General features: G+C 35.4%; 1 protein-coding gene across 4 annotated transcripts; it reads left to right on the forward strand.

Moving 5' to 3' along the window:
- Positions 1–182: 182 nt before the first annotated feature.
- Positions 183–10,940, forward strand: LOC121967104. 4 transcript variants are annotated; one of them, XM_042517133.1, is made up of 9 exons: positions 185–677; positions 763–938; positions 1,464–1,598; positions 2,533–2,619; positions 5,479–5,613; positions 5,693–5,782; positions 6,745–6,894; positions 7,996–9,620; positions 9,708–10,940. In XM_042517133.1, exons 3-9 carry the CDS (start codon positions 1,512–1,514, stop codon positions 10,627–10,629), a joined length of 3,096 nt encoding a protein of 1,031 aa, XP_042373067.1. In that variant the 5' UTR covers positions 185–677; positions 763–938; positions 1,464–1,511; the 3' UTR covers positions 10,630–10,940. The 4 variants fall into 4 exon arrangements, with proteins under 4 accessions (XP_042373068.1, XP_042373067.1, XP_042373066.1 ...); XM_042517132.1 differs by having other exon boundaries at positions 763–814; XM_042517134.1 differs by lacking the exon at positions 6,745–6,894 and having other exon boundaries at positions 183–677; positions 763–1,598.
- The last annotated feature ends 11,072 nt before the right edge of the window (positions 10,941–22,012 follow it).

Genomic DNA, 22,012 nt, shown 5'->3' on the forward strand with positions numbered 1-22,012 from the left:
AAAATTACATGCAAAGTTAAGGATCTTTCTCTAATTTATTGTTATTCTTTTGAATTTTTGTCAAAAACTCCGAATGAAGTGCAGAAGCATATTATATTATTAAATTAGGAATTAAATGCTATTCTAATTAAAAAAAAAAAAAGTGCCCTCAAGTTTGCCATTTAATTATCACCCGACCCCTACGCTTCGAAATCAAATCCCTTTCCCTCGACTCGCGCACCTCCCTCAACCTTCGTAACGCTGCTTCCATCCCACCTTCGCCGTTGCCGACTACCGGCCGGCCTCCTTCGCCTGTAGCGGAAGACCCCTCCACAGTATCCGCACACCTCTTACCCTAGCGACGGGCCACAAGCGGCTCGGTGACCGACCCTGCTGTGGCGTGTCGAAGCCTTGCTGGCGGGAAGAGCAGGCAGAGGGGGAGAGAGAGAGAGAGAGAGAGAGAGAGAGATCTCGATCCCAACTACTTGATGCCTCATCCTTGAGCGCCGACAGCTATGTGCGTTGTCCCTTGCTTTCCCTTGAGCAGATGACCCCGAGACTCGCCGCTTCTTCCCCAAACAATGTGAGGGATAACTTCCCGTAGTATCCGATCCCTACTCCTTCATCACGGGGTTTCGCAGCAGCAATTGGTGCTTCGATTATGCTTGTGTGTGACCGACAAGCATCGCAGAAGCCTGGTATAGCATGATTTCTGACTTATTGTTCTTTTCCCATATCACTTTTTGGAAATGCTCTCACCCTTTTACCCTTTGACACTGGCAGCAACTGGTGTGCCGTCATCGGTAGGGAACAAGTAGAGTCAAGGATATTTGAGGTTTGATCCTCACCTTTGTTTATGTTGTGTTGCCTTTGAGGCAATGAGCTTACGGGGTTCTCTGATATGCGGTTGTGTGAATATATTGTGATGACAATTGAGGCCGTGTGGTGTTATGTTTGAGGTGAGGTAATGTGTTATCTATATGGAACCTGTCTTACCATCAAGTTGTGGTCTTAGGGTGGGATTATGCAACATAATATGGAGAGATTACTGTGCTCATGCAATCTATGTGCAGTTCATATTGCACCCGTTGTGGAGAATTATGAAAGATTTGCACTGAGTTGAGAACTGACTACATGTACACGTTGTGTTTGATCTATTCTAAGCATTGAATTAGAGCGATCTACTATATGGGATCGTGACATTAGAATGGACCTGAATAGAAGCTTTGGTTATTAAAGCTTGGCGAAGTGGTCAAGGTTAAGCACAAGCAATTTCGTGGCCATGGAGATTATTTAATTGATTAATTATAGATGGCAAAATTAAAAGTTTTTAATTTTCATTTAGTTTGGTGGTTACTCATAGACAATGATGATGTAGCAACTACAAGTTGATGCCTACAAACTGGAATTGAAGAATAACAACAATTGTTCCTGCAGGTCGATTCATTTATGATTTCCCACTAACATAAACATATATGAGGCAGGAAACAGAGTACAATGCAGTGTGCAGTGATTGAGGGTGAGAATAAGGGATGAGTGAGCCAACAATGAGGCAGATGGAAGGCGAGACGAAGAGGAATGACTTGGACAGCTTAATCAAAGCCATTAAATCTTCAAATGTAAGGGATTTTATCTCCCTTTTTCATTTTATCTGATCTTGCTTTCTTTTGTTGATCTTATAAACTATTTCAAGAAAAAAAACAGTAGAATTTTCGATCAAATTATCAAATGTACTTTGAATGAGGCTGTTTTACTTGCCTGCTATGACTTGAGTCAATTAGTTTGAATGAGGCAGAATTTTATCTGATTTTTAGGGTTTGAAATTGAAGGCTACCCTCACACACACACATTTCCCTTACTTGATAATATTTCAGTTTGTTATTTTATATTTTGATGTTTGAATAAATCTTAAACTGAAGGTTGAAAGACTGTCTTCTCCATTTGGGAGATATATAATAGTGACAGCTAAAGAAGAGTTGTATGCCCCTTAAATATGTGCAATGTGCATCTAATTATGAAAGGATTTTGGAATTGGTTTGACCCTTAGTCTTGTAGAATGAACATTTAATTATGAAAGAACTTTCAAATTAGTTTGTACCTATATGATTGCTTTGTCAATTTTTTTGAATCAATCACTAAGGTTTATTGAATTAGTTTGCACCAACATGTCATTCTTTTGTTGTGCCTACATGCCATTTTTGTATTGGTGCAAAGGTGGGTAATTTATTCTGTAACAGAGACATTTCAATTCTTAGGGTTCTATTTAATTAGTTTTAAAGCAACAGGAGCCTGTTGATATATGTATCTCTCATCCATATGCTTTGTATGTTTCATATCAAGGTAAAAAGATCAAGCAATAATTAGAAAATCACAATTGAGTTGGCATCGTCCTACAATTTTTTTCTTGCATAATAATTAGAAATTCTAGGATGGACGAACCATATATGATGTTCTTGTTTTTTCTTTCCTTCTTATTAGTATTCATTCTCTGAAGTTATAAAACTCCTATATTGTAAATACCACATATATATTTACTCGATAACTTTGTTACAGGCTTTGGAGTGCCAAATCTCACTGCTCAGCCAACTTGGAAATTTCGACCAATCTGCAGACCAGACTATTTTACTTCAATATCTTTCAGTATCCTATTGCACTTCTTTCTTGTGTGCTTTCAATTTAATGTGATTTAACTAGTTATCAGCCTCTATATTAAAGATTTTTTAGTTGATTTTTTTTTCTAAATTAAATTCCATAATACACATGGAATATTATTTTGGTTAGGAGCTAGAAGCAGTTGGTCCGCAATAATGACTTGTAAGGACCATAGTTGTTGATTTAAACTTATTGCACTCATCCATTCTCTTCTTCTATATGTTTAACAAATCTTTTTTGCTTGCTTGACATTTTTTTTTTGAGGAAAATATTCTGCCTTTGATAATGTTGAATGATATTAAGTTTGTATTAGCAACATATTCGAGTCAAGTTTTGAACATCCAGCTTTAAATTTTCAATGCCATTGAAGTTTCTAATATAAGACCAAAGATAGCTGAATATTTGCTATTATTTTATGGTGATATATTGATGGAAAAAGCTTTTTTTATCCTTCCTTTTAGAAACCACCTCAAGATGCTAAATGCTACTTCATCCTTTTATGCCTATAACCTTAAAAAATATAATAGGATGATATTATACTTGAGATATCCTACAAGATTTACATGTTTTTGACCTTTGAGCACTGGGCTACTGTTAATTTATAGTGGCCCAGACTCCAGCTTCTAGCATTGGGCAATTTATTGGATTGAATACCCCTTCCTTGGTATCCAAAGTCAAATGTGCCTTGTGCAACATGTAACCCGACAAGTCTCCTAACCCAGATGAATTTCCTTTTGAACTTTACATAACATTTTAGGGCCCCCTTAGATCTATGTAATTATGGAGCTTCAAACCGATCTTTAAGGGGATCTTAGATATTTGCACATTAAGCAACTTCTTCTCTACCTTGATGCCTAGAAGTCAACTAGGGTAATAATAGGTTTTGACGCTCAATTTACTTTATTCCTATACTGGTCTTGAAGGCCTTTGATTGAGGATTGTGGAATAGTCTTCAAATAGTCAACTTTCTTGTTGGTCCAATACATCAAGGGCATCATCATGCTGACCCACAAAATTCTCCACCACTATGCATCACATCCTCACCTATTGTTGGCTAAAAACAATGGAGATGTACAAAATTGTGAATTATAGGAGCATGAAGCTAATGAGCCACACCATGAAACATTAGAAAAGAGTGGTAGAAAAAAGATTAAGGAGACCAAAGTGATTGAAAATCAATTTATATTCATGCTTAAAAGATCGACAATATAAATTATATATTTTCTTAGATAACTGATTGAAATGTATCAAGGAAAAGAAGCTATATATTTTCTTACACATAGTATTCATTGACTAAAAAAAAGTTTATGATAGAGGCCTGAAGGAAATTATATGGAGAATTATAGAAAAAAAGTGTTAACATAATGTTTATTAAAATAATTAAGGATATATATGAGGATATAATGACTAGAGTAAAAACTTCAGACGGATTAACTAAAGCGTTTTTTTTATAAAAATAGAATTACATAAATGATTAACTCTAAGTCTATACATTTTTATACTAGTCACTAATGAACTTATTGGATACATTCACCACACATTACCATGGTACATGTTGTTTGCAGATGATATTGTTTTGATCGATGAGACACGTGAAGAGTAAACGTTAAGCTCGAATCTTAGCAGGAAACACTAGAATAAAAGGTTTTAGGCCTTATGAAATTTAAGTTTAGTAGTGTTAGATGACACAAGATAAATGTTAAGATTATAGATGATGAATTATAGAGCTTTATGTATCTAGGATCATTTTCATGAAAGAATGGAGAAGTTGATAGAGATGTTTTACATAGGGTACAAGTAGGATAGTTAAAATGGGGGTTCTTTGTGATTGTAAGGTACCTTGAAAGCTTAAAGGGAAGTTCTACAAAAGGGTAGTAAGATTAGTTATGTTATATGGAGCTGAATGTTAGACTATGAAGTAAGTGCATGGGTAGAAGATAAGAGTCACAAAAACTTTGAGAGGCCTGTATAAAATGATGTATATGTATTTAGACGTCCAATAAATACCTTAGCTAGGTGATGCTAGATCATGACAAATACATACATTAATAAAGGATGAGGGAGATAAAAAAATTTGGTTAGCAATGATAAAAGAGGATAAAATTCATTTTTCATATAAATGATGATATATTAGGAGATCGAGTTTAATGGCGCAGGAGGATCTATATAGCCGAATCCACATAGTGGGATGAAGGCTAAGTTGTTGTTGATTAATATATTGGCAAACCTTTAACCTAACTTTTCCTTAAAAAACATATAATAGGATGAAGTGCTGAGGGAATCTTACCATAATTAATTTTCTAGTGTACATTCTTTTTCATGAAGGGGAGCCTTGGAGCAACGGTAAAGTTATTGCTTTGTGATCAAAAGGTCACGTGTTCGAATCTTGGAAACAACTCTTGCAAAAAGCATGGTAAGGCTGCGTACAATGGATCCTTCCCCAGGACCCCGCATAGTGGGAGCTTCGTGCATCGAGTTGCCCTTTATATTCTTTTTCATAGCTTGGTTGGTTAGAGCGCCCGTTTAGTAAGCAATCGGTCTTGAGTTCAAATCTCAAGAAGGGAAGTTTTGGCACAACGGTAAAGTTGTTGTGGTGTGACTTTGTGGTCACGGATTTGAATTGTGAAAATAGCCTCTTGTAATGCAAGATAAGACTGCATACAATAAATCTAATGTGGTCTGACCCTTCCCTGGGATCCCACATTGATGGGAACTTGCATTGATGGGAGCTTCATGCACGGGGCTGCCTTTTTAGTGTATTCTTTTCAGCCACATCACCGATAAATTCTGGAAGCACATTTATGAATTTTGATTCATTCTTATGTGGTCAACTTAACAAATGTGTAGGAATTGTGGGATGACTCTACATGCTTGAGTCAGTCTCAGTGTGTGTTAAACAAAACAATTTTGAGCATAGTTTCAAAGTACCTGGAAGCAGATATATCTGGTTGTGCCAGCCAATTTATTGTTCTTGGCACAAAGGTAATTTCTATATTTAAGGCTAATATGCTACTAGTAATCAGTTGGTGACAACAATAACTTATTGTGAATCATTTATTAGGCAAATAAATGGTGTGAAAGGCATCTCAATTTAATACTTCATTCAAATGGTGCATCTCAAGATGAAAATCTCTCTGTCATGTTTTCTCAGGTATGGAACTTTACATGTCAGGCTTTCAGTGTTTTATTGGAAGGCACAATTTCTCAGATATATACAAAAATAGCAATGCTCGTCTATAGTTGATTAATAAGCATTTATTAGAATTATTGCCTTAGGTTAACTCTAATAACATGTTAGATGGGGAAAATTATCAGAATCGTTGCCTTAGGTTCTCCAAATTTCCTATTTATATTATCTTATAGCATTTTTTACATTTACATTCATGTAATTGAAATGCCTACAAATAAACCATCATTTGTTTACGCTTAGGTTCCTAAATATTTACAATTTGAGGGGAAAGTCTTGATACGGCCTAAAGAAATCTCCTAGAGTATGGTTTGCTAAATTTAGTTTTGCTTTCCTCCAATTTGGTGTGAGTAGGAATGTATTAGTTCATTCAGTAAAACAAGCTCTAAGAATACTTCATAACCACAAGAATGCCTCTAGAAAGGGTCTCTCAAATTGTTATTGTGGGCATCTTAGATAACAGGGTCCATAGATGTTGATTGAGCCTGTTCTCACCCATGATGTCTTTGTTAATCTGATAGTCAATCTGATATCTGGGAAAACACTAAGCAAACTATAGTGGCCAAATCCTGCAGAGGTATAATAGAGGGCTATGGCTCTGACCACGTGTATTGATAATTGAGTTAGGTAGTGCTTCTGTAGAGAAGATAAAATTGTATGTGATAACAAGGTTGCCTTGAACATAACCTCCAGTCTTATGAAAAGACAAATACAAAATAGATATACAAGTAACACAAGCATTTTTGTTTATTCCAGGAAATTCATAGTTTAAAAAACCTTATGCCATTTGAATTGAACAATCTAATGTATCTCCAGTTTTGTTTATGTCAAATATGACTATTTAGAAATAATTCACTCAATGTTCATCCATGTACTTGTTGAAAATACCAAATTCTGAACTTACTTCCATATTTGATCCTTTGCAGATAATTTTAGATTCCTTAAATCTCTCTTCTACTTTTATCTTTGCTTGGACAAAATCCCCTATATTAGAGGAGAGGATGCTGATCATCATTATTCAAGAATATGTTTCAGACTTATTAAATTTGACAAAAACTTCAATAATGGAGATTAAGGTGACTATCTTGCTAAATTTGCAGCTGTCATGTTAAATTTGCAATGATCAGTGCCTGTCATTTTAACTGAATTGTTACAATTGATAACTTGCTGTACCAATAAATTTTAAAGGGAAGTTGTTAAGAATTAATGATGAACCATTTGGGATCCATATGAATGACATGAAACCTTTCAGTCAATATTAATCTGTAGGAAAATCAAGGATTCATTGTCAGTTTACATGCGTACTGGTCATATGCTGTCCCTCCTTTCCTCTTTGTTTCTCTCTCCTAGATTTTTAGGCTGATTGCTTTTCTCTATTTTACATATTTACTATTTATTTGGCTTTTGTGATATGGCATGTCTCTGCTTAAGTATATTGAAAAGATTATAGTATGTAATTTGTAAACATCCATAACCCTTATCTAGTGTCTACGTATAATATCATTGGATGATAGTTTTGCCTAGCTGGCATCTGGCTGATTAAGTCAAGTGTCATATTGAAAGATCAATTGCATGCACACTACTTTTTTTTTCTGCAAGGTTGCCTAACTAAAACAATTTTCTAATGGATTATATCAACTATAAACAGTTAATATTACAAAACTGAGTAAGATTGGGTAACTTAGATGGTTGTGTGAAATCATTATAATTATTCAGCTGCAGAAATGTCTAGATAGCATGATATTGACATTGCTAATTCTATAAACTTGTTTTAATGTCAATAATAAGAAGGAAAATCCTTTAAATTTCACTCTTGTTGGCAAAAGGCGACTGCGCTCGTCCCAAGCGCCCCCGCCAATCCATCCTAGGATCAACACGGAGGAGGTAAATCACGGGTGCCTACTAGCCCTTGGCATAGTGACTAGCTCACGAGGGAGACATTTACTTTTAAATTTCACTCTTGATAGCAGGCCATGATGTTTTCAGAAGCACACAGATTCATATTCCATATCCTCTAATATATCATATTTTACCCTTTTGTATGACTATTCTCTATGCTTTTCCTTATCATTTTTCTAAATATATAATTGGTACCTTTAATATAAACAGGTTACCCCACCCATGTCAATTATTGCCTCTACTTATTCTGCTTATTGACAGAACATTCTTTCGAACAGAAAATTCCCGCAATTGCTTCAGAGGTACTTAAGCTGTCCCAAGTCATATCAGATGCTGCAGTAAAGCTTTGCAGGACTTATTTTCAAGCCATTAAATTGGAAACTTGTGGAATAAAAAATTGCAAAAACAATGGAAGCGCTGAGGAAGAATTAGATATTGCTAGCCATGTAATTGACATGGTAGTAAGCACTATAAAGTACTTGTATGATCTGGGATTGTTTGCTGCTTCTGGTGGAGGAAGTCTGGTTACTCTACTCAATGTGTCATGGAAAGGTGTTGTTTCTTTGCTGCAGCTTGCCAAAGGGTATTTATCTGGAAAGATAGATGTAGCTGATATTATTTTGAACCTTGTTTCTATGGCCATTGAATCTTTGAGATGTGCTGCTGAAGCATGGTCCTTGACGTTAAATGAAAAGATTGCAAGTGCTGATGCTAAAAGAACCTTTCTCCCAATAAAATTTTACCTGATAAATGCTGTACGGATTTCATCTGACTATCCACATGAGGCCCTTGCGGTACACAGGGATTTAATTAGTTGTTCTTTGCTCATTTTATCTCTAGGCATTTCATTTAGCAAAGACGCCAAATTCAGGGCTGCAAGTGAAACTCTAGCAGAGTTTCTGGAACCGACATCATTACTTCTCCTGCATACACTTCTAAATACAAGCAATATAAAATTGGAGTCAAGACTCCTAATTTTGGATGCACTTTTCTGTGCTGAAAATGATCCTACATCTACTTCTGTGGAAGATGTTTACAGTTCTGCTAGATCAGATATGCTAGGGAGCATATTTCTTGTAAACTGTGATAATATTTTCACTGCTGAAGCTGTAAAAATAGGACGACTTGTGCTTTTTCTGAATCTTTTTAAGACTTCTGCAGTTCTAAAAGAGGAAATAGTAGTTGCAATCTCTGGGAAGCTAGAACTACTTCTAGATATGTTGATGCATGAAGAAGTGTACTCCCTAGCTCTTGGTCTTGAGATCCCCCTCTTTTGTGGTTTGGCACAAGGCTCTGGAGTAACTTGGCAGCCAATGTTCTCTTTCATCTTGCTATCCTTGAAGACTTTTATGATTATTTCAGCTTCTTATTCTACAGCTTGGATGAAGGTTGAAGCCTTCCTATTTGAGAATATTTTTCACCCTCACTTTCTCTGTCTAGAAATTATCACAGAAATGTGGTGCTTCCTTTTGAGTCATGCTGAAACAAGTATGTCTGATTTCATTCTTGATAGGGTTGGTTCAATACTAAAGCTTGTAGCATCATCAGATCCCAATCTTGGACCTCTAAGTGTTCTGAGAAAGATATCACGGCTCGTATGCATCCTGCTTTCTTATGTGTCTCCCGCTTCCATTGACAGATTTTACAATAAGTTTTTTTTCAGTGAAGATAACTCTAATTTGACAAAGATTGTATCTGTAGCATTACTCATGGAGGGTTTCCCTCTGGATTTATTAGTTGATGATAGCAAATTGATTGCCATCCAAAAGTTAGTTACTTCATTTTATCATTTCATAGAGAGCAAAACCAATGAACAGGCACTGCTACGGAATGAGTCAGATGTATATGATTCCAGTAACCTTGGACTACCTGTGCATGCACTATCCTCTGCCTTACAGTGTAGGTAAGCGACTCGCGCATAAACAAAAAAAAATATTTGCATTAATTTTTTGTAATTGGAATATATGTAACTCTTTTTGGCATTCTGCAGTCAGGTTAAGGATTCTGATATTGCTGATGACGAGAATATGCCAAAGATCGTAAACTTTGCAGTTTTAGTCATTCACGAGTATAGAAGCACAACCAATGTGAACAAGTACCCTTTGGCTAAACTTCTTAGTGCAATTTTGTTTATCATCTCAAGCATGAGGAATCATTATGGTTCTCTGGAACTTGAAAAACTAATTGTAGAGTTACGCAACCTTGTGGGATGTCCTACAGATGTTGATGATGCATTGCATCACTGCATGGGATCCATTTCTTCTTTCATAGCTAGTCTTAGCTACATGGAAATAGCAGAAGATGAAAGTCAGACACTTTGTCGTTCAATATGGGATCTGTATCATATGTTACTAAGGGAACGCCATTGGGCAATTGCTCATCTTGCTCTAGTAGCTTTCAGTTATTTTGCTGCTCACACTTCCTGTGCGCAGCTTTGGAGATTTGTTCCTCGTGAAGCGACTCTTTCATTTGATACCTGCACAGGCACTGAAGCAAGTGAAGATAGGTTTATGTCTGAGTTGAAATGTGTTCTTGAAAAATCTGCAGCTTTACACGAGGTTGTTCCAGCCAAAGAACTATTAGTTCTTGTGCAAGAAGGGACCGAGTTGAGAAGAGTAGTAGCCAAACTAATTGTCACTAATCCACAGGTTTCTTTCTCGAAACAAAGTGTGAACCATGACAAAAACAAGAAAAGGAAGCTTGTGGATAGAATTTCTGAAGGAATTGGGCTACTCCAGAATGGACTGAAGGTTATGAACAATGCACTTGATCAATCTGATGCCACAGATTTGAAAAATACATTCTCGCCACATGTCTCGTCCCTTGAGGATATGCTGTCTCATTTAACAGGTCTAACGAATCGGATTGAGTACAATTCAGATAATGCCTGGGAAAAGAATGACATAACTTAGACCAGAATATTGCTGCAAGGATATTGACTGCTGATGATTCTGTTGTCAACTTTGCGATAACCTACATCATACTGTGAACTTAGTTGATACTCAGAAAGCAAAGACAAATTTAATCCATTTCGGTATGTTTTTCAGCATCTTCCTTCACTCGGTAGAGAACTGTGAACTTGGAATGCACTGTGGTCGAACTGTAGCTAATCCTTGATTGGAGCAAAATTAGATGAAACCTATATTAGTTAAATTTTAGTCGATTGTATCTTTGGTCTAAATCTCTTTGAACAAAGGTAGCTCGCTTGATTTATTACTCACTACCTTGCTTTACCACCAATGTGTACTGTTTGTTTGATTAATTCCTCAACAACAACCAATGGCCAAGAGCTGAAAGTGACAATGAAGTCTATTTAATTTCATCAACCAACCCTTGTTTAGTTTACCCAGGTTTGAATCTGGATGATTAATTTTACTAGGTTGGACTGAGATTTTGCGGCCGGTCCCTGCCTCCTGATCGTGATTTCATGGCTGGTTTCGGTCATTTGAACTTAGTTAGGAGTGTCAATTCGGGTAGGTCGGATCGGGTTGAGTTTTTTTTTTAACCCAACCCGAATCCGATCCGAACCCGAGTTCAACCCAAAACACCTCAACCCGAATCCGAACCCGACTAACCTGATCAATCCGCACCCGACCTATATAACCCGAAAATCCGATTCAAAATGACTTTTTTGGATTATTTTCTCTATAATTTTTCACTTTTATCTCAATACTCCATCATTATCATACAAACATGATATTAATATAGATAAAAACATCTAAATTTTTAAAATAAAATTTAATTTAATCTCAAAAAACCCACAAAACCCTATATTTAAGCTAACCCGGGTCAACCTGAATCCGACTCAATCCGAAATTTTTTTGCTCTCCAATCCTCCAACTCGAACCCGACCCGAACTCGAAAATATCTAATCCGAACCTGATTTTTTTTGGGTCGATTCGGATTGAGTCGTCGAGTCAGGTTCATTTTTGACACTCCTAAACCTAGCTGTGATTTTGCGGCTGGTTGTGGCTACCTAGCTGCCGGGCAGTGGCAAAATTGCCACTAGGAGGCCATGATTTAACAGCTACCATAAGCTCCGCCATGAGTTTGTATCTGTGAATGCTCTTGGTGTCGTTGGAGTTTTCTTTTTTGTTTGTTATGGTTTTATATATATATATTTTTTGATATTTTTTAAAGTTAGGTATAAGATAAATTGCCCTTTAACTCTTAAACTTTCACCTGATTTAGAATTTTAATTCTTTAAAAAAATAGGTTTAACTCTCGTAGTTTCTTCTTCTTTAAAAGCTTTCTCATTTTCAATTTTAATACAATCTTTGATTGGACCTCTTTCTTATTTTGACATTTCATTTCTAAACTTTTTAAAACGCTACTTAAAAAACTGTCACGATTTCAAGCCCCGCTCGCTATCCCCCTGAAGCCTTCACATGATTAACTATTGTGATAAGTACTTTTCTTTCCTATTAGGATATCCACAACACTACATTATTATAATATCCGCTTTCTCATACAAAAATATGAGGTTAATTGTAATATATTCATTATAACAATATTTTTTTTTATTTATATTCATTTTAACATTAACATTTATTATTTATCGATCTCACAATCCACTCAATCATCATAAAATTATATCATATTCAATAAATACATTTTAAATATGTTTTAAAATATTTAAATTATTATTATTATTTTTAATAATAATCTTACTTTTAAAAATATAATTTTATTATTTTTCAAAAATAATATTAATTTTTTAAATATATTTATTAAATAAAATAGATGTTTGTGAGAAAATGAAATTACAAAGTTGGGAAAATAAAATTACAAAGTTGGGAAAACGAAATTACAAAGTTGGGAAAATGAAATTACAACTGAACGACTAAAATTACAAAATTAGGAAAATAAAATTTATTTTAAACTACCATGTAATTATGAAATTGAAATGCAATAATAACTTAAATAAATCACACTATGATGAAATTAAAAATAATATATGAAATACTAATTCACGGATTGTTATTGTATTGTCCCTAGATATGCTCAACTAAATCGGCGTGAAGTTGGTGATGAACTTGAGTGTCACATAACTCAGAATTTGTTTGAAGATAATTCTGAAATCCTCAGTTTTAGCCATGGATAGGTTGTGCGGATTTATCACTTTCATTATCGTACCAATTTGTCGCGTGACCTCCCTCATCCTCAACAATCATATTATGCAAAATAATACATGCTAACATGATTTATTTTAACTTTTTCCTATACTAATAACGAGCTGGACCTCTGACAATCGCCCATCGAGATTGGAGTACCCCAAATGCCCGTTCGACATCTTTTCTTGCAGACTCCTGTCTTTCCTTAAACAACTTTACCTTGGGATCCTCCGGGCAAGGAAAAGTCTTAACAAAAGTAGTCCACTCGAGATATATTCCATCTGTTAGATAATAGCTCTTTGTATATGCAGTGTCGTTCATCGTGAAATTAATATCCAGCGTATTTCTTTGCAAGACGTTGTTGAATATGGGAGATTCATATAATACGTTAATATCGTTACGTGAACCGACAACCTTAAAGAATGCATGTTATATCCATAAGTCATGAGACGCGACTATTTCAAGTACGATTGTTGGCGACCCATGCCCCCTTATAAATTGATCTTTCCAAGCAACTGGACAATTTTTCCATTTCCAGTGCATACAATCAAGGCTACCTAACATGTCAGGGAAGTCATGCCTTTCATCATGCATTTGAAGAAGATGTTGAACATCATCAGCATTTGAATTTCTCAAATACCTATCACTAAATATTTCAACCACGTATTCACAAAACTTGAAAAGACACCTGATGGTAGTTGATTCACCCATACGTAGGTAAACGTCAAGATGATCGACGGGGACTCCGTAAGCCAGTTAACGAATCACACCGGTGCATTTTTGTAATGGTGATAACCCTTTTCTTAGCACAACATCGTCCCTATGTTGAAAAAATGCTGAATGATTCTCTAATGCATTCACTATGCGGAGGAATAACTCTCTTCGCATTCGAAATCGTCTTCAAAATATTTCATCATGATACACCAGGTTTATAGAGAAATAATCATTGATGAGCCTCTCATGCCCAGCTTCACGATTTCTTTGGACGAATCTTCTTCTGCGTGTGTCCCTCCTCTGATATGCTTCCATAAATTGTTGGCGTTGTTGAAGAACCAATAACATCAGTTCTTCACCAGGATCATAAGTTTGCTCATCGATTTCAACATGGACTTCGTCTTCGCTTGTCAAGTTAGAACTTGAGCTAGAGCTGTTTGTAGAATGAGATATTTTTGAAGGAAACACGTTTTAGTATATGTGTTTGAGAAATGGTATGATAGTCGAATGAAAATCTCGTAGCACAATGTGTCTATATATATTGTTTTTCTCATGCAACGACTAATTTGCAATGACTAGTTTGCAACGTCTAGTTACAACGGCTAATTTGCAACGGTTAGTTTGTAACGGCTAGTTTGTAACGGATAGTTTGCAACGGTTAGTTTCCAATGGTTAGTTGCAACAGCTAGTTTCCAACAACTAGTTTACAAAGACTATTTTACAAAATTATAATAATTGAAAATCACATTAATCGAAATTAGAAATATAATAATTAAAAATTACAATCACTCAAAAATACAATAATACTAAAAAATGAACGTTGAGTAAATAATTTAGATATTTCATCTCAACCTAATATCCCGATTTAGACATTCATGTATGATAAGCTACTCCTTTGTCATCTGCGAGGTGTCTTTGTTCAATATTTCATACTCCTTTTAACTTCAAGCGACGATTCTTAGCTTCAGATTTGGACAAGACAGCTTTTGCCTTAATCTCCTTTACTTCGAGTTATTTTTGTTTCAGATCGACTTTTGAACTTCTTCACGCTTGTGTACTCAGTGAACTTTATGATAATAATGTTGTAGTTTATTATCAGATCCTCCATGGTCGATTTTACTTTGTCTTTTTCCTTTCTTTTTGCTGCCTTTTGTCCCATTGGACGAGTATCTTCATCATCTAAGTCTATACTCATATCTTGGTTGGAGGAGGTGTTGCTTGCTCCTGACTCTGAGGTCCTCATCTTCTTTGTAGCCACAAAGTGATCAGCGGACTGTGGAGTAAACATTGGATGGTCTTTGACAATTCTCCACACATGTTCAAGATTGAATGCAACGCCATTGTTTTTGGATCGATATTTTTCGTACGCAAACCTCAATATATCTTCGTCACTATGACCACTTCGATATAAATTGTAAACACTATTGTAATTTGTGTTGAATTGATATACCTTCTTTTGGATTGTATTGTGCCAATGTGACCGTATAACATTTGCACTTCTGGTGTTTGAACCTAGAGGAAGATTCTGTTGGTGCAAGTTGCATCAGAATCAAACCTAAATTTTGATGTTGTCAAAGGTTCAAGTTAAGTCTTGTTGTGATCTAACAAGTTGACTGAGTGTGCATGTTGTTTACTCAATCGGAAAGACCTAGTTGGAGGTTAGGCAGGAGAAATCTTAGCAGATCATGGAACTCAGGTGCAAGTCCAAGTGGGTCGAGGGGACCCGAAGCTTGGCGGTGCGATCGAGAGGTCTGGAGGACCGAAGATCAAGGAAAAAGTCCTAGCGAGCCGATCAAAGCTAAGTAAAAAGTCCAAATTAGATCTGTAGGATCTAAATTTGGCAGGTAGGTTGAGGTAAACAACTGGAGGAGCGACAGTGAGGTCAGGTTCCCGTAGGAAACAACCTTAGGTCGCTGATCCAACTGAAGAAACCGGGAAGGTTTCCAAGTTGAGATCAAGACAGTTCTACTGTCTTTTATATTACTCATACATTATAATGTTATTGTGCTAACATTTGTTTTGCAGGATGTTTTGCTTAACACTGTTTTGCAGGTCCGGCCCGATCGGTCGACCGAACAGGAGGATTGGTCAACCGAACCAGGTCAACTCAAAGCAGTTATCAGTTCAGAACAGATCAGACTAGAGTCTGGTCAAAACTTGATCGCTCGACTTTGCCAGACTATCGGTCGACCGAACCATGATGACTCAGCACAGAATAGATCATCAGTGTAAATCAGAAGGAAAAGGAAATTTGGGCTGATCGGTCAACTGAACTCATGGATCGGTCGACCGATACAATCAACATTAAAGGCGCATTAAATAAAGATCTCGGCAGATTTCGACGAACAGGGAAAGAGCTTGTTCGGTCGACCGAACCATTAAAGACCAGTTAATGCAGAATATCGAGCTAGCGTCAGATCATGTTCAGTCGACCGAACAGAAGGATCGGTCAATCGAACGTCCAGTACACCTATAAAAGGAGGCTCGAAGTCTGAGGTTGAATAATACTTCTGATCATCTTAAAAGCTCTTCTTTGCATACAGATCATGCTACACGTCTACATCAACTCAGCAAGCCACTCCGTCTGGAAGTACCGACCAAGCTACATTCTACGCGTACTACTGTCGGTATAATCTTTGTATTGCACTTAATTTTAAATAGATAGTAAGGTTGTTACTATCTTATACCTTTTGTATTTGTACGATCTGCTTCTTTCCGAAGGTTTTGGAAAGAAGGGTTATAGTGTTTTGCCCATCGGTGTGGTCAAGGACCACGGGCCTTCGAGTAAGAGTCGAGCTAGGCTCCGAACGAAGTAAATGAGCATGTCTCTCTCTCTTTACTTTTCGCTGTGCACGACTCTGATCTAAAAGGCTAAAGTTTTTTAAAAGAGCGATATTCACCCCCCCTCTATCACACTCATTCGATCTATCAATTGGTATCAGAGCCTCGTTAGCTCTGAAAGTGCTTAATCGATTTTCAAAGCATTTTTAAAAAACTTTGTCTTTTTCTTATCTTTATTTTTTCAAGCACTACTAATCCCAAGACAAAAGTCTTGGAAATATTTTTTTTAAGTCTTTTCTTGCAAGGATGTCGAACTTGTATCAAGAAGGTTACAGTACTGTCCGACCTCCACTATTCAAAGGAGAAAATTTCAGTTATTGGAAGAATAGAATGGAGTGTTACTTGAAGTTTGACATCGAGCTCTGGTTCACAATCTTGAAAGGCTACACTCCCCTAACAAAAGATGGAATGCCTCTTGAACCTGAAGATTGGACTCCCCCAATGATCAAGAAGGCACAATTGAACTACAAGGCGATCAACACCATTCAGTGTCGGCTTACTATGGAGGAGTTGAACCGAGTCGACTCCTACGACAACGCCAAAGAACTGTGGGACTCTCTAGTCAAACTACACGAAGGGACCAATGAATCGAAGGTAAATAAACTGGACTTACTCTTAAATAATTTATTTAATATAAAAATGGTTCCTGGAGAGACGGCCTCGTAACTACACGCTCGATTAAAGGACATACTTAATGGCCTCCACCTAATCGGACACAACCTGGAAAACCGCGACACGATAAGGTATGCTTTAAATGCTTTTATGAGGAATGCTTTGTGGGCATCAATTGTAGATGCGTACAAAGTCTCCAAGGATCTTTCAATTCTTAAGTTAGATGAGTTATTCTGTGAATTGGAATTACACGAACAATCTAATGTAAGCCATGTCTAGAAAGGTGTAGCTTTGTATGCAGGTTCAAGCAAGGAAACTAAAATAAGAACAAAGATCGAGTCTGAAAGTGAGTCAAATTCTGACTCAACGAACGAAGAAGAATTAGTTAACATGGTCCGGAGACTGTTGACAAAGAAGAAATTTAGAAGAAGTGCCAAGAAGACACCGCTGAACTAGACCCAAAACAAATCAGAAATGATTTGTTATGGATGCAACAAGAAGGGACATTTCAAAAATGAATGTCCAAATTGGAAGGAAGAAAGACCCAAATCGATAAGATGAAAGAAGGCTCTTCAAGCGACATGGGACGAGACTTCTTCCGACGAATCCGAGACGGAGCAAACAAAGCATTCAAGCCATCTTGCATTTATGGCAAGAAACGAAGACTCCAACTCCGAGTCCGATGAAGAGTACGAGTCCGAGAACGACATTGAGTCCAAGAGAAGCCACGGATCGGAAGATCCAAATATGGTAACGATTTATTCTAAGTCTAATTTGTTGAAAGTAGTTAAATGTTTATTTAAGAAATTGTCAAAATCTGAAAAACAAAATAACCTGTTACTTAAGGAAATAGACCACCTTAAGCAACAAGTTAACTTGAGTGATTCGACTAACCAAGTTCAAGTCGGAACCTCAACTCAAGTTGAAAAACTTGAGGAAGAGAATTCAAACTTGAAGGGTCAAGTCGAGCGAGTCAAGAAAATGTTTGAAAGGTTCGAACTGGGATCCAAGTGTCTAAATATGGTACTTGGATCACAACGAGCCGTGTACAACAAATCAGGACTTAGTTACAACCCTAAACAAACAAATAAATCATATTTATCTTTAATCAGTCAAAATGTTAGAAGTCAAGTCCAAACATGGGTTCAAACAAAACTTTTAACCAAACCAATTGAACCAAACCTATACTTAATCCCTAAGAGTTAGATTCATTACTTAGATAGACCTTATCTAAGCTATGACTCAGGGGGAGCAAGTAGAAAGACAATACAACCAACTTGATTAACCAAACTCATACACTTAGGATTAGGTTTATTTTCTGCTTAGAATGGTTAGATAAAAAAGGTTTACCAAACCCTACAACATAGTATCGGACTGGATTGGGATGATAGTACGTCAAGGAAACTTTGTCGAGGGCATGTCTAGGCTGAATCTTGTCTATTCTACCTAGTGCACTAGACTTAGTGGATCTGACCGAAGCTATCTCAGTCAAACATGGGCTAGTTAGATCAAAATTTAGTATTAAGTTTTTTGAGCGGGAACAATTTGGAAAGTCTTCAGCAAGTGGTCCACCGTTGATACACAAGAAGACCATAAGCCTCGCCACTGAACTGAAAGCTTATCCTTAGGAAGTCTGCTTGATTAACCCAAAGCTAAGTTTGAATCTAACATGGGTTCAACAATCTTTTTCAATAATTCAATAATTATTAAAAAAAATAATATGAATCTTTTTAAAACTTAAATATTTTAAACTTAATTAAAAATTATTTTAAACTTAATTAAAATCTTTTTAGAACTTAATTAAAATTATTTTAAAAATTAATTAAAATCTTTTTAGAACTTAATTAAAAATTATTTTAAAACTTAATTAAAATCTCTATAAAACTTAATTATTTTAAACTTAATTAAAATTATTTTAAAACTTAATTAAAATCTTTTTAGAACTTAATTAAAATTATTTTAAAAATTAATTAAAATCTTTTAAAAACTTAATTAAAATCTTTTTAGAACCTAATTAAAATCTTTTTAAAAATTAATTAAAATCTTTTAAAAACTAATTATTTTAAAAATTAATTAAAATATTTTAAAAACTAATTATTTTAAAAATTAATTAAAATCTTTTAAAAACTAATTAAAATTATTTTAAAAATTAATTAAAATCTTTTTAGAATCTAATTAAAATCTTTTTAAAAATTAATTAAAATCTTTTAAAAACTAATTATTTTAAAAATTAATTAAAATCTTTTAAAAACTAATTAAAATTATTTTAAAAATTAATTAAAATCATTTTAAAAATTAATTAATTAAAAAAAACTAAATTAAAAAATCATTTTAAACTTAACTTAAAAATTATTTTAAACTTAATTAAAAAACTTTTTAAACTTAATTAAAAATCTTTTTAAAATTTAATTAAATAAGTTAAAACCAACATTGAACCTGTATTGGAAAATCGCGATCGGTCAACCGATCACAAGTTTCGGTAGACTGAACGGTCGTTGACTAGTCAGTCATATTGGCGATAATCAATTTATCGGTCGACCGAACATCGTGATCGGTCGACCAAAAGAGTAAATTTTGGACCGTTCATCTAACCTATATCTGTATCGAATTAAATATATCAGTCGACCGAACATAATTTTCGGTCGACCGAATATCGATTACTGGTCAAAAAGGACGGCGTTGTAAAGGGATCGGTCGACCGATCAACCTCTATATAAACAGGATCGAGCAAACCAGAAGGCTCATCCCATTAATCTTCTCTTCTTCATCTTCTGATCTTTGAATCCATTCGCCGATTCCAGCTTCGATAGTGTGCGACAATGCCTCGGTATTTTCCACATTTATTCCCGTTTTATCCATTTACATATTGCTAATGTTTTTTATTTATTTTATTATTTTAGTGAAAAAAGTAGAGCAATTGCACAACGAGAGGCTAGCTCTCTTAATCCCAGTCAGGACCCTAGGTTTTCATTTGAGGAATTAAGGTAATCTTTTCCAAATAAAAAATTTAATGTGATAAGTACTCGTTGTCTAGATCTTCAATTCTACCAAACTTTCTGTCCTGAAGCCATAGAAATCAACCAACACTTTCAGCTAGATAGCATTGTCTTTTGCCGACATGCTTATAATCTCATTCTCTATTCTGAATTTTATCACAACTTCTGTGAACTTGATCATCATCACTATAAGATTAGAGTAGCCACCAGAGAGATGCTGTTTGATCTAGATATGTTTCTTCGATTTCTACGGATCCGACCCTCGATGAATCATATATTTTTCAGTGATTCTCTTCCAAATCCATTACCTGCTCCGTTTGCACATCTTACTCTTGATCTTATGTATACCGACTTCTTTGAGGGACCACGTCCTAAAAAGATGTCTACTGTACCCTTTAGTCCGACACACAATGTTTTTTATAAGATGATTGTTTCCTGCATTCATCCTCTGTCATCTAGAGATCAGGGTGTTTTACGACCAGTTCATCTTTTTCTAATGTATGCACTGTGACATAGACTAGATATTGACTTAGGATACTGGGTGTTCCGATCCATCATCTATTATTCAGGGTACAGCACCTTGAATAAAGTTCATATGATTCAGTGTCATGTTCTCACTGCCTATATTGCCTCTTTAGGGGTAGGAGTTCATCGTGGTGAACTAATTGAGTTATCTGATTTCGATCTTGTTAGTATTAGGCAGTTGTCTTTGGCTGGGATTAAGACTAGCGACGAAGGCCTTGTGTATAAACGGACTCATCCACATTACGTTCAATCGGCTGTCGAAGAACCTATTGCTGAAGATGATCCGATTCCAGTTTCTGTGCCTCCTTCGGTATTTATTGATCCATGATTTGTCATGACGCCTTACTTTGACTTTATTCAGAGCATTTCATATGCACCACCTCCTCCGCCTAGTGAGTTTTTTAGCCGTCTTCGTGATGATATTTTTAGTCAATTTACCTCCTTAGAGACGAAGATGGATGATCAGTACAATTCTCTTCAGGGCCAAATTGCATATTTTCGTCAAGAGATGATGGATCGTACTGATGCTTTAGAAAAGGAGCAGCGGAGGATGTTTGACTATTTTCGAGATGATGAGGATGAGGAGGAGTGATTTTAGGATTTATTACTTGTGACTTATTATATCTATTAACTTGGATTATGACTAAGTTTGATCTTATATTTTTCAATTATTAATATTTTTTTTGGTAAATTTTATAGAATAGGTTCCATTTTTTTAAAAAAATTATTACTTAGTTTATTTTTCAAAAATGATTTTTGTAAAAATCCCTCTTTCAAAAGTTTGTTTTTCAAAATATTTTAATTTTCTGGAGTAGCCTAGGTTCTACCGTAGAACTGCATGTTCCTATAGTTCTAGGAGCCAACATCTCACAAGCACAGTAGGATTCCTTGCTTGATAACTTAAAATGGGTGAGATGCTTAGGACCTAGCCTAAGATTTCAGATGTTTATGTCAGTGCATCGCTATAAATCTAGGCTTTAAACAACATACATGAATCAATTTGAGTTCACTAGCTAGTAAAAACATAGTTAGTCCTAAACACTCAAATTGACCAATCTGAGTCAATAGCTACTATCTTGTGGTAGTTAGCCTTGTACAACGGTTGGACATTTCATCATAAGGACAATCTTTCCTTAGTCTTTCTAACCATGCTTGAACTTTTAGGTTGTCATCAATTTTAGGGGGAGCTTTTTAAGACTATTTTTCAAGTTTTAAAATCAATTTTGACAATTTTCAAAATATTTCAAAATATTCTACTTAGTCAATATTTTCACACTTCTCAAAATTATATATCTTATTTTATTTTTCAAAATTCATTTTCAAATTCTTTTTCAAAATCTTTTTCAAAAGTTTTCAAAATAAAATTCAAAATCATTCTTTTTAATAAAAATTTTCACTTTTCAAAATTCATTTTCAAAAGTTTTAACTTGGTGAAAATTTTCACACTTTTTCAAAATTGTCTATTTCTTACTTTACTTTATTTTGAAATTTTT

Source organism: Zingiber officinale, chromosome 3B (genome assembly GCF_018446385.1).
Source record: "Zingiber officinale cultivar Zhangliang chromosome 3B, Zo_v1.1, whole genome shotgun sequence".
NCBI lineage: Eukaryota > Viridiplantae > Streptophyta > Magnoliopsida > Zingiberales > Zingiberaceae > Zingiber > Zingiber officinale.